General features: G+C 36.1%; 2 protein-coding genes across 2 annotated transcripts; one reads left to right on the top strand and one right to left on the bottom strand.

The window, feature by feature from the left end:
* Positions 1-491: 491 nt before the first annotated feature.
* On the bottom strand, positions 492-3,070 carry LOC133736267 (alcohol dehydrogenase). Its single transcript, XM_062163704.1, has 10 exons — positions 2,892-3,070; positions 2,639-2,775; positions 2,331-2,377; positions 1,878-2,203; positions 1,689-1,771; positions 1,513-1,588; positions 1,345-1,406; positions 1,154-1,249; positions 886-1,047; positions 492-798 (listed from the first exon to the last, which is right to left on the bottom strand). The coding sequence occupies exons 1-10, from the start codon at positions 2,926-2,928 to the stop codon at positions 682-684; spliced, it is 1,143 nt and encodes a 380-aa protein (XP_062019688.1). The 5' UTR covers positions 2,929-3,070; the 3' UTR covers positions 492-681.
* A 5,379-nt stretch (positions 3,071-8,449) lies between these two features.
* On the top strand, positions 8,450-11,441 carry LOC133738376 (alcohol dehydrogenase-like). Its single transcript, XM_062165903.1, has 10 exons — positions 8,450-8,610; positions 8,951-9,087; positions 9,402-9,448; positions 9,559-9,884; positions 9,991-10,073; positions 10,153-10,228; positions 10,316-10,377; positions 10,670-10,765; positions 10,856-11,017; positions 11,138-11,441. The coding sequence occupies exons 1-10, from the start codon at positions 8,574-8,576 to the stop codon at positions 11,252-11,254; spliced, it is 1,143 nt and encodes a 380-aa protein (XP_062021887.1). The 5' UTR covers positions 8,450-8,573; the 3' UTR covers positions 11,255-11,441.
* The last annotated feature ends 1,954 nt before the right edge of the window (positions 11,442-13,395 follow it).

Raw genomic sequence — 13,395 nt, 5'->3', positions numbered from 1 at the left:
ATTGTTTATAAAATGAAAATTCAAAATTCAACCTCCAACCCTGCATGGTCTAAAGTACCTGAACATATTATTTCCAGCCATCACTTGGAGAACTGTTCTGGCTGACTAGCCAAAGCAGAGGAAGTCTCCACCGCGGTTTCTGGGTGCTTGAAATTCACTCGGGTTTGAGTTTTAGACCAACTTTTTGTGTATCCTCGTTTCTGGGTCTTGTTTTTATTTTCCAAGATATAGAGAGTATGCGGTTTTGATCGAGAACCATTCCGTGAAGGCGTGAATAAACTTGGTGTTTATGAAGGTCTCTAGTACAAAAGTCTGGCTAAAATTTGCAAAATTGCAAGTACTTGCAATTGATTCAAGACGGGAAGCACACCTCTGGCTTTGAGTTGTTTAAAAAGCTCCTCTTTCTGGTTTTACTAAAATAGAGATCTTGCCCTCTGTCTGCTAGCTCAAATTATAGAGAAGATAAGCTTTGGAAGTAATGCAGTACACACTTTTGAAAGGCTAATCTTTTGACTGAATAGTTATTGATAGTCATATCTTCACAGGATTACAGAAGCAGTTGGACATACATTCTTGCATTACATGCAAACCAAACTCGACAAAGTAGACAAAATAGAAAGACAGAGACAAAATGGAAAATCAGAATGTACGGTCACAAACAACATCAAAGGTATAAAATTTTCACCCCTCCATGTTAATTATGCAACGAAGACCTTCCCCTTTAAGCATGTAGTCAAATGCCTTGTTGATCTCTGAGAATGGGACTTGATGGGTGATGAATTTGTCTAGCTCCAGTTCCTGGAACATCGAGTTTAAATTGATTGATGAGTACATTAATGAAACCAAAAAATAAAAGAAACTTTTAGCTTCTGCAAGATAGCTGACCTTGTTCATGTATTTCTCCACAACAGAGGGTATGTCGGTCCGTGGTTTGTAGTTTCCGAAGAAGGTACCCTTGAGAGTCCTCTCATTCAGGAAGTTCACTGGATGAGTCTGGAAGACAGCATCTTTGTGTGGCACTCCCACAAGAACAGCAACACCCCAACCCTGGAACAAGAAAACAGTTTTGTGTTTAGTCATCAGCACCGAATATAATATGGGCCAAATTCCTGTGATTAATCCAGAAATGGACACGAAATGGTAAAGAACATACATCATGGACACATTCAAATGCAGATATCATGGCTTGAATATTTCCAGTGCATTCAATGCTTCGATCAACTCCTCCATCCGTCAGCTCAGCAATCACCTAATAAGGAATTCATAACAAAAGCCTTTTACTTATGGATAGTTCCTAAACAAGGGAAGGAATAACAAAACAAGTCTAGCAAGTTAGCAACAAACCTCTTGAACTGGTTTTTTGTGGTCTTTTGGGTTCACAAATTCGGTAATACCAAACTTTTTAGCTGCCAACAACCAAATCAAAATTCAGAAATGCCGCAGTACCAACCAAGAGAAAAAAGAAGAAACAACGGTAATGATTTTCTTTAGGGAAATGTATAGATATCTGACCTTCTTCAAATCTGCTGGAATTCAAATCAACACCAATAATTCTTGAAGCCCCAGCCATCCTAGCTCCTTCAGCAGCCTGAAGACGGAAAGAAAATTTAAATCGACCATGTACAGATTTCATCATACATAAGTGAAAGTGTCAATATGGAATAAAGCAAAAAGATAAAGAAACTCACTGCAAGGCCTACAGCTCCCAATCCAAATACAGCCACTGTTGAGCCCTTTTTCGGTTTTGCAACATTAAGAGTAGCTCCCAAACCTGAATATATATCCAAAATATATTAACATTGATCTCAATTAGGAACATTAAGCTACAATGTACAATATAGTCATATAAGTTGGCACTAAATAATTGAGCTCCATACCAGTTGAGATTCCACAACTGAGGACACAAACTTTGTCTAGAGGAGCTTTGGGGTTGATCTTGGCAAGGCAGCCAACATGAATCACAGTGTACTCACTAAACGTTGAAGTCCCAACAAAGTGGTATATAGGTTTGCCCTTAATCGAAAACCTCGATTGTCCATCATTAAGCATCACGCCCCTGTCTGTGTTTATCCTGAGGAGGTCACACATGTTGCTCTCTTCTGATTTACAGTGAGCACAATCCTGGCATTCCCCAGTGAACACCGGGAGCACATGATCTCCCGGTTTGAGATCAGTCACTCCTTCACCAACACTCTCCACAATCCTAAATGTTGACAAATTGAACACCATAGTAAACCCTCATAAGTTATGATTGAAATGGACGTAGTTCATGCATAATGTTCCATGTTCTGTATATTAAACTGATAACAAGTAGGTAGAAATCTACATACCCTCCTGCCTCATGGCCGTAAATCCTTGGAAATAAAGGGTTTTGCCCCTGCAATATAGAAAACCAAGTTTAGATTTAGTGTACTATATATACGAGTAGTCTTTCTCCATCATATATTATCACACACGTCATGTTATCAGACTCTGAATCTCAACCATACATTTTCAATATGATTCTCATAATTGATCACCCAGATTGACAAGTGACCGACAGCACAATATGTTAGACTATATGACAAAGAGAAATCGTTTTGTTCTTTCTTCCGTTGTTGTCTTTTCAAATTAGGTAAAATAAAATTAAAAAATGTACCTTGGCTTCCCAGAAGTAGACATCAGTATGACACAAGGAGGTATAAAGAATCTTGACACGAACTTCATTGGCCTGAGGAGGTGCTACCTCTACTTCTTCAATCACTAATGGCTTCCCTGCTTCCCATGCCACAGCAGCTACACCAACAAAAGAAAGATTAACTCTTTACTTCATAAAACTAAGAACTAGAAATTGCAAGATCATACCCATATGAACTAAAAATATTTCTTATGATGATTATATATTTATATACCTCTGCAGCATATGACCTTTCCTTCAGTACCGGACATTCTTCCTTCTTTTCTTCACTAAAAAGTAAAAACCCAAGTAATGCAGCTAAGAACCTGAGATTGAAACTCTGAATATAGCTTTGTAGTATCTGACAGACTTGTGATAAGAACCCTTTGTGTTTTTGTTCTGGCGGAAAATAAAGCCAACTTCTTTGGGTATATATACCCTTAAAGGCTGTCATCAAAAAAAAAAAAAAAAAACATATACCCTTAAAGGCTGGATTAAACTAATGGACTAATGATACTGCTATTACGCTTTATTGTACAGTTTGTATTAGAATAGCTTTTTAAACAATTACAACATGTAATACCAGAAGCCAAACCAAAACCATTCCTTTGATTACAGTTGCGGGAATTTAGTCCCTGGTTTTACATTTTGGTCAAAACCATCGCTGGAATAGACTAAAGTATCCAATCAAAAAATTTCCACGGATAGAAAAGAAAAATTCTTGCGTACGTCAGGTGTACCAGACACGTGGTACGCCTGACCAATCACACTTCAGAATTTTTTTACCTTATTCCGAAAATACCTCTGCTTTTTAAAAGTGCAATACCTAAAATATCCCCTACTGGGCACTGATTGGACAGCCGCACCGCCACGTAGTGCGGCTGCCCCACACAAGACTTTCTCAATAGAAAAAGAAATATCCAATCAAATCTACTTTAAATTACTAGATGCTATCAAAAGAGGATGCTTACATCGACATAATTATTTCAAATTTTTCCCTCTATAATTTTTTTTAGGTAAAATAGCTAATTTACTCCCGATTTTTCTCATGGATGTTGATTTACTTCCTGACATTTTAATTTTGATTATTTACACTCTCACTTTTTTAATTGTTGTCAATTTACACATTACCGTCAACTTTAAAATTCTCCATTTAGTTTTTCTGTTAACTTGACCTCACATGTTAGACATTATTGTCTTTCCAAACAAAAGTTCAATCGTCACGATGGGTTTTGTGTAAAAACCTCATATTTAGATTGGGAGGATTTATTCAGTAGGTAACATCATGTTCAATGATGTATCTAGTAGATAATCTATGTATGTTCTACAATTCCATGTATATATTTAGTGATGGCACACTGATAATCACCGTGACGTGACGCTAAGAAATCCCCACATCATGACAAAGAAACCAATTACTATCTTCCAAAGTTCCAACCAATTGGATTCACCAAGATTATTATATACTTTCCTAGCCTTTCCATACCTACTAAGATACATCATTGTACATGATCTCCCCTACCTAAATATGAGATTTTTACACAAAACCCATCGTTAAGATTAAACTTTTATTCGGAATATCAATGGATCATATTGAACTCTAATATTGCAAAAGCAACCCAGAAAGCAGATAACGAAAATAGATAATAACCTTGGTGGATCCAATTGGTTGGTAAGATAGCAATGACAAATTTGTTTAGTGTGTTGTGGAATTTGTCAATTTGGGTTTGAATTATGAACCCCCGTAAATTGGATTATAGAAATCAATATATAACTGATTGGAGATGTCTCTCAGCTAGAGTTAAACCTCACATCTTGATTTTTTTGTTTTTAGCGTGACAATTGGAAAAACAAAATTGTCTAGCACGTGAGGTCATGTTAACGGAAAAGTTTGATGAAAAGTATTAAAGTTATCAGTGTGGTGTAAATAAGCAAAATTTAGAAAATGAAAGGTGTAAATAATTAAAATTGAAATGTCGGGGTTAAATCAACACTTATGAGAAAAGTTAGGGATAATTTGACTATTTATCTTTTTTTACATATGTAATTATTTTAATTTTAACAAATAAATATTTACTATATTTAAATGCGAGCGAAATTGCACATAGTAATTTAATTTTGAAAGTGCAACATAATCTATAGATGAAAGCCAAGGCACTATAACTGCTTGTAGCGCCACCGTCGGATGGAAAACGATTGCCCCACCGGGAAACTCACCCAAAACCAGGTCCTCTGTAACCATTTCTGAGGGAGAAACAACTATTATCCAAGTTGCTTCTATTATATTTTTGTTATGAGTCAAACATTTGGGGAGTTATAACTTATACTTAAAATTAGTTGTTAATTACACCTAAGCTTCACATGCTCCAGCATGGCTTCATGACTATTTGATTGTTATCCTGATGCCTTTTGCTGTATGATAAAGATAGATTTGGATACTGATCTAAAAGATGCTGTCACCATTGAGACTTGGTGAGATTAATTTTTTTGGCAATTAACAAGATCCGATATGTTAAAAAACTGTTACACAAGAAGGAAAACTAGGCCTTGCATAAATAAACACAAGTAGACAACTTGGTGAGATTAATTGGATCAAATGATCGACCTCACAAAATATCTAGAAAAGTCCTAGTGCAAAAGTCTTGTTGCTTACAATCCCTCTTGTCCCTCTTGTCATTAGTATAATTGAATAAATAGTGGTTTTGTCTATTTTGTAAAATAAAGAGCCAATTGATTTTAATGGAATTTGAACAAGAAACAAGCAATTCAGACTGTTGATGGTTTTCGTTAGGTGTTACTTGATTCTGCTGGTTTTAGATCTGAAGGACTATTCCTTTCACCGACGTAGACAAATCAAAAGAGAAGGAAAATGTTTGGCCGTTTGGGACCGTCCCTACTCCCTCGTGATATGGGGCTGGTTTCGAGTTATTCACTTTGCAAACATAATATATAATTTAACCCAGGGGCCACAATCTCAGCTGCAAACTCTATTTGAAGGTGTAGTTAATTGATATCTTAGTTAAATAGTGCTCAATTTATTGGATCTAAATTCAATAGAAAAAATTGGCCAAAAAAAAGAGAGAAGAAATTCAACAGAGGAAAACACTGAAGCAAATAAATTAAGGGTAAATTCCATTTTACCTTTATAAATTTTACCTAAATTATTTGTAGCTTTGCTCTTTTAATCTCATCACGGATGCTCCTGTACTTACTAATTTCAATTAATTTTGTCCATCTTTTAGTTTTTTTTGTCAACTATTTGTGATACAATCTGAAATTCTCATTTCTTACGATATAATTATGCATGTAACGTTAGTGAATCATCGTCATACAAGAAAACCCACTAAAGTCACGTATCTAAATGGAAATTGACCGAAATATGATGATTGGATAAGATTCAATTAAAATTAGAGAGTAAGTGGTATATGTGATGAAATTAGAAGTGCATGACGTAACTGATTTAAGTTGTAAATGTTAGTGAGATAAAACGAAATTAGCCGATAAATTAATTTCAATTGCTTCATTGTTCTCTACTTTTGGATCTAAATCCAAAGGGCAGTTGAACACAACTCTTACTATAGAATCAATTGAACTCCTGAAAAGATTCGTCATTTGATTTGCTTGGAAGATGTCAGTTATTCAAATGAGTAAAATTACACATATTAACTCATTTTCATAAGCGTTATAGAAAAAGTTATTACCTATGTATTTCAGCTATAATTAGTAATTCGTTGCACATTCGAAAACAAAAGTTATTTATTTAGAATCAATAGAAGTAAATAGATTGAGCGCCAGTTTCGTACAACTGTGCTTATAAAATAAGATGGCTTATGCTGTGATATGAGAATAAGTGACTTTAAGTAAAATAGTTAAGTATTTGGTAAACTAGATTTAAAAAAAAAATGTTAATAGTACTAAAAACAGCGGGAAAGTGTTTTGCTTAACTTGAAACTAAAAGTGCTACAGTAAAAAATAAGTCACTTCTATAAGTTAGGTTAAGTGAGATTCTGCTTTTGGCTCTAAAAGAGCTCTGACTTTAAAAGAAAATAAAGTAGCTATTTTCAGTTTTATCAAACACGTTACTGCCAATTTCTTTTAATTTAAACTACTTATAAGCTTTCCCAAACGTAGCCTGAACTCTAGACTTTTGTAACTGGAGCTAGAACTTACAATGCTCACCACCGAAGTCGAGAGAGTAAGAACAAGCTTGAGGACCTTGTGACTTCCGTCAAGTATATAAAGTTGGGTGCTTCAATGGTGAGCACTGTGAGCTCTCACTAGAGTTTCGCTGTCATGGATGTCATGTGACAGTAGTGGCAATGCAGGCCTTACTAATGCGTACGAGTGCCCCTTCTTGGTGGCTTTAGGAGCCTTGCTGATCTTTTGCTAAAATTGAAATGTTTTCTTGTTGGATTTGGTGATTGGATGGAGGTAGGTGGAGACACAATAGGAATAGGTGGCTGTTTGGTCGGGTCATGGTTATACAGTCATTAGCTTGGTGTCAAACTTCCCTTGGATTTGATGAGGGGTAGGGGGAGGTTCTTGCTCGAAGTAGTGACTAGGTCTATCATTAGATTGTTCACTTGGCCTTAGGATAGTGGTGTGTTGCAGTTATAGCAAGTTCATCTGTTGGGTCTCTGGGTCAGATTCTTACTTTTTTATGTTTATTTCCACCATCTGGGTCACTGTGTCAGTTTCGTGACTTACAAACTGACTTGAGTCACTCTAGGTCAGTTTGTAGGTCACAAAACTGACCTAACAAGTGACTCAGAGTGACCCAGGTTAGTTTGAAAATTTAGCCAGTGATCCAAAGAGCAAAAATAAACATATAAAAATAGTGAACAATATTTGACCTAGTGACCCAACGGGTGAACTTGCTTTAGTGCACCTGCTATTGTGGGGTCCTTTGGTCTTCTAGGTTGGATGCAGATTTGAATATACTAGGTCTACTGTTCATATGGTCTTAGTTCTCTAGCTCAATCACGTTGCATTGTTGGTGTTTGGTTTTATTATTTACTTTTTATTTGGTGTTAGTTTTTGGTTTTACTTTCAAATCTCAAATAAATTCATGATCTTTTGAGTCAGGGTTCTTGTCATGAATTTCGGCGGGTGTCTAGAGTTGGGTGACTTGTCTGGTGTCACTAGGATTCAGTTCTATGTCAGCTTAAAGTCGTGCACGTTTGTATTAGCTTGTATTGTTGTGATGAGAAGATTTTGGAACGAGTCACCCAATAGTTTATTATTGTGGCCACATGTCTAGGTTATTGTTGTTATTTGGTCAATTTGGCTCAACTAATTGTGTGATCTGCATCATTTCGATCAATTGACATGTTGATCTCTCGTTTTTCGAGTGAGGGTGTTTAGTTTTAGTCTTGCGCTTTGTCATGGTACAATGACTACAATCCCTAATAGGTGTTGTGATTTTGATAAGTTTGTAATTGTAGCTAATTGGACTGAAATTCACTTTGATAAATTTTTTTCTTTCACTTTTTTATTTCTATTTGCCTTGCATTCACAAAATAAAGATATAACTTTTGTCATACATTCAATAAAAAAAAAAAAAATAAAAAATAAAAAAAAAAAAAGGCCACGTGGCAGTGGCTGAGAAACAAAGGCGCCGCTGGAAGAACCAAAACCTTCTCCTGTTTAACAAGTAGTCAAGTACACTCGTAATTGTAATACCAAAACTGGTTTCGACTTTCCACAGAATCACAAAATTTCATTTTGACATTTGCATTCTCCCAGGCTGTAATTACCTCAAACGAAAATGGTATTCTCGTACATACGGCTTAAGCGGTTTTGTTGGCTCCCTCTCACAGTCACACGTACTATAAATTCCGCTACTCACAGTTTCCATTTCCTCATCCAAAACAGTCTTTCAACTCTTTACTCTCAAAAACAGACAAACATTTCAACCATGTCCAACACTGCTGGCAAGGTGATCAAGTGCAAAGGTAAAACCTGTGACACACTTTGATCGTTGTTTCTTGCTAAACCCTTCTGTTTGATGCTCCCGTTTGTGCTTTTGGTTTCCGATAATGGAAATTGGTTTGTCTGACCATTTTTTTTTTTTGGGGGGGGGGGGGGAGAGGGGGATGGTTTGGTTTATCAGAAATCTGATCATGTTGTTTTTGGAGGCACCCCACCCCCTTTGTTGGGTTCTCTCACTTCTCTGTTTCTGAGTTGTGATACCTTTTATCTTTTCTTTTTTCTTTGTAGTTAGTTCCTCTTGTGAGAACGCTGATTTTGACTATATAATTGTTGCTAATTGATGATGCCATATGTGGATTGTAGCTGCGGTGGCCTGGGAAGCTGGGAAGCCGCTGGTTATTGAGGAAGTGGAGGTGGCACCACCCCAGAAACATGAAGTGCGCTTGAAGATCCTCTTTACGGCTCTATGCCACACTGATGTATACTTCTGGGAAGCAAAGGTAAACCTTAAACTTATTAAAGCTTTGTCCATCATTGTTTGAACTAGGCAAATTGAACGGAATTCTCAGTATGAGTACCAGCATAGTGTTTAGTTTCATATCTTGGAATCCATCAGTGAAGTTGTTCTGTTTTTTTCAATCTTCAATATATCACTATTTATCTAATATTGTTGATGAATTTAATGCTTCCCCCAAATTAAAAATAAAAAAGGAAGATAAAACTCTTCTGTAGATCATACATGCAATTCTAGCCTTGAAGATTATAGATGTCATATGTTGGAAGTTGGAACTGAAACAATTCTGTTGTGTCACAGGGACAACATCCACTGTTCCCTCGGATTTTTGGTCATGAAGCTGGAGGGTATGTGTATCTTTGAATCTTAAAGCTATTTTGTAACAGGAAAATTATTACTATGCTTCTAGTCCCCTTTCATACAGTATATTTACTTTTCCTTGGGATTTTTTGTTTAGAATCGTGGAAAGCGTAGGTGAGGGTGTAACTGAACTCAAACCGGGAGACCATGTCCTCCCGGTGTTCACTGGAGAATGCAAGGAGTGCACACATTGTAAGTCAGAGGAAAGCAACATGTGTGATCTCCTAAGGATTAATACCGACAGGGGTACTATGCTCAATGATGGCAAGAGCAGGTTTTCCAAGGATGGAAAGCCAATTTATCACTTTGTTGGTACCTCTACATTCAGTGAATACACTGTTTCACATGTTGGTTCTGTTGCGAAGATCAACCCTGCAGCGCCTCTTGACAAAGTTTGTGTTCTTAGTTGCGGAATTTGTACAGGTTCGGCTGACAAACTTATCACATTTAATCGTGACTGTAGAACATATATCACTGGTTTCTTTACCTGTATTTCTTAGTAATGAATCGGTTTTATACGTGCCTAAAGGTTTTGGTGCAACTGTAAATGTTGCAAAGCCGAAAAAGGGTTCATCTGTTGCCATTTTCGGATTGGGTGCTGTTGGTCTTGCTGTAAGTTATTCTTATTTCTTCTTTATCCCATTTTTCAGCTAATTAGAACTATTCTGATGATCTTTTTGTTGCAATTTAGGCTGCGGAAGGTGCACGGGTTTCTGGGGCTTCAAGGATCATCGGAGTTGATCTGAACTCCAACCGATTTGAGGAAGGTATAGACATTGCCTGCTCATGTTCAGGACTCTGCTTCATATCATGTTAAAAGAATGTTCATTTACAATTTGTCATTTTTCTGACAGCTAAGAAGTTTGGGGTGAATGAATTTGTGAATCCAAAAGATCATAACAAACCTGTTCAGGAGGTGAGTACACACAATTTTGTTTAAGTTTGTATTTCCTGCTAGTTGATTAGATAGCCCAACAGTTCCATTTGTCTCATTTCTCGGTTCACACTTGGCACTACTCAGTTATCCTTTTGCACTTGACTTCAGAATGTGTATTTTGTGATTTTATTGCACTCCTGTTGAGGACTTGACTTGAAGAGTTTCTAGTCTGCAACAATATGTTCATGCTACTGGTTCTACTGAATCAAAATACATAAAGTCATGGAAATTACGGTTTAAGAGAGACTAACATTTGAGTTTTGACATAAAGGTGATTGCTGAGATGACCAATGGTGGAGTTGATCGGAGTGTTGAGTGCACTGGAAGCATCCAGGCTATGATATCTGCCTTTGAATGTGTTCATGATGTAAGCATCTACCTCAGGTTTCCGTGTTCTTGTTGATCGGTTGTTCTTGAAGTTTAACATTGTAACTTATTTTCTTTTTTCCAATTTAAGGGATGGGGAGTTGCTGTACTTGTTGGAGTGCCAAACAAAGATGACGAGTTCAAAACCCATCCGGTGAACTTCTTGAATGAGAGGACTCTCAAGGGTACTTTCTATGGTAACTACAAGCCCCGCACCGATCTACCTGGTGTTGTGGAGAAGTACATGAACAAGGTAATCACACTTTTTTTTTTCGGCCCTCCATTCTAGCATCCCGCTTCATGAAGGCTCTGATGGGATCTTAGATAAATGTAGAAAACATTAATTTGACATGCAAATTATTTTGGTCTGCAGGAGCTGGAAGTGGACAAATTTATCACTCACTCTGTTCCTTTCTCTGAGATCAACAAGGCATTTGAGTACATGCTGGCAGGACAGGGCATCCGGTGCATCATCCGCATGGAGCACTAGAGCAGTTTTACTTTGCTTGTTCTTATCTTAATTATAAGAGTTTCTGTATATCATCCATGTCATATGGAAAAAGAATAATTTGGTTATGGAATTTCGAGACTTGTGCAAAAAGAAGAATTTGCAATAGTTTGGATGTCTTTCTTTTTATATAATAAATGGTTAGTGAAAAGTAGTATAATGTTCTACATGTTATTCTGTTCTGTTCTCTCTACCATTGCGCTACATATCGCATTGCCATGGTACTCTTCAACATATCGCATTGTCATGGTACTCTTCATTGACCACAACACTCCCAACACCCTTAACTTGAAGTCTTTTTCTGTGTGCAACTGCACACCGGGCAATCCGGAACATATTGATTTAAAGTAATATATATATATATATATATATATATATATATATAAGATCAAGAGAGGGCATCCTTACTTTAAGAATTTGAGAATATGATTTAATTCAATAATTTTAACGGTTGATCCTTTAGATTCTTATGCAAAAATTATGTTTACAAAAAATCAAACACATCCATAATAACAAATGTAGTCTGTCAGATAAAATTAGAATGGTAACTGTGCTAATCAAATGGTTAAAAATTTTATGATTTGGCTAATTTTTTGTAAGCTTCATATATATGTAGGTAATTAAAGAATGAGTGGTTGTGATATTAAAATTCATCCTAAAAAATAAGAACATCCTCACTTTAAGAGTTTAAAGACATAATCTCTTGATCCTCCCTCTATTTATACTAACCTTCCTGCACGGGCTATGTGTGTGCGAAAGGCTGCGCTCGCGCGTGAGAGAGATGATTCCATTTGTACCGCGTACGTGAGATCATTCCATTTGAGCATACATTGATGTTATATCAATTTTTTTTTTTTTTTAAATGGAATGTGCTTGGAAAAAAAAAAAAGTAGAAAACACTGATAAATTATATAAGAATCTAATGCTAAGAAAATAAGTGAATGCAAAAACTAAAAAGCAAAGGCAACTGTAGAAGAAGTGAATGATCCCTTTACTACATGTGAATACATGTTTCTGGAAGTCACCAAGAAAGTAACTCAAAGCTTCCACCAAGATTATGATATCAACGGTCCTAAACCAAAAAGAGAAAAGAAAGAAAAACGAACACAGTAGATTACAGAAACGGCTAAAAGTAAAATGATTTGATAGTGAACTATCAACCCGGCCATTAGAAACAGAAGTATCAACTCAACCAAATTATGCAAGAACTTCAAAAAAGAAAGATGCATAAAGAAGTAGAAATAGACAGAGACAAAGAAACAAAGAAAACAAACATGTGCGCAAAAAAAAAAAAATAAATAAAGTGTTACCTGGAACATTTGAAGCAGTTTACTACAATAACATTCTGTAATGAAAGACACCACCCTTCTAATCATCAAATTATGCAACGATCTTAGAAACTCTCACGTACAATCATAGACATGGAATGAACAATCACTAACAATAATTCATTCATCTAAGTAACAATGAAAACCAACACAAAAAGTAAGAATCCATGGAATATAGAACACATGCATTTGAGACTGAAACTATTCAACATACATGGTCTTCACGTTTTCCTTTCAAGTTCGATCAAATACTTTACAGGGACCAAAACAAATGAAGTAAATGTCACTGAAGGTCATATCTTAATTACACAGAATATTGAAAACTTCAAATAGTTGAGAAACAATTGAAGAGCATAAATTTACCAATTACAAAACCTGGATTGAAAATGGAATGGTGATAATCTTAACATCAATTGAAATTATAGCATGAATCACTAAAAGCAAACTAACGAAAACCCTCCATCAATAAATAATGTGCTTATGCTCACTCACTCAAAAGCGAGGACCTATTCAAGTGAATGGCCTATCGCCACCATTGTTCATCAATTATTGGAAAACCAATTTGACAGAAGAACTGAGCATGCTAAATCCAAAACCCATACTTCACACCACATTCAAATTACCAGGATCATCCCTCAAATTACCCAAATCCTAAAAGTAACGAATACATTACACATACACGTAAAGAAGAGAAATAGTCAGTGTTAGTCTTCAAACCTTTTTATTGTAGTTCTTGCACAATTTGGTTGAGTTGATCGGTTGAAAAACTATCAAATGAAAAAGAAAAAGAAGACA

The sequence above is a fragment of the Rosa rugosa genome, chromosome 3, assembly GCF_958449725.1.
Source record: "Rosa rugosa chromosome 3, drRosRugo1.1, whole genome shotgun sequence".
NCBI classification, from domain to species: Eukaryota; Viridiplantae; Streptophyta; class Magnoliopsida; order Rosales; family Rosaceae; genus Rosa; species Rosa rugosa.
Note: the sequence above shows the minus strand (reverse complement) of the source record. Positions and strands in the feature narration are given on the sequence as shown.

Excerpts from the sequence above, each read along its gene's own strand:
- LOC133736267 (XM_062163704.1), bottom strand. The coding sequence starts at position 2,928 with ATGTCCGGTACTGAAGGAAAGGTCATATGCTGCAGAG. Across the intron at positions 2,776-2,891 it reads AAAGGTCATATGCTGCAGAG|CTGCTGTGGCATGGGAAGCA; the intron begins GTATATAAATAT and ends TTGTTGGTGTAG. Across the intron at positions 1,772-1,877 it reads CAGTTGTGGAATCTCAACTG|GTTTGGGAGCTACTCTTAAT; the intron begins GTATGGAGCTCA and ends ATATATATTCAG.
- LOC133738376 (XM_062165903.1), top strand. The coding sequence starts at position 8,574 with ATGTCCAACACTGCTGGCAAGGTGATCAAGTGCAAAG. Across the intron at positions 9,088-9,401 it reads TATACTTCTGGGAAGCAAAG|GGACAACATCCACTGTTCCC; the intron begins GTAAACCTTAAA and ends GTTGTGTCACAG. Across the intron at positions 10,378-10,669 it reads ATAACAAACCTGTTCAGGAG|GTGATTGCTGAGATGACCAA; the intron begins GTGAGTACACAC and ends TTTGACATAAAG.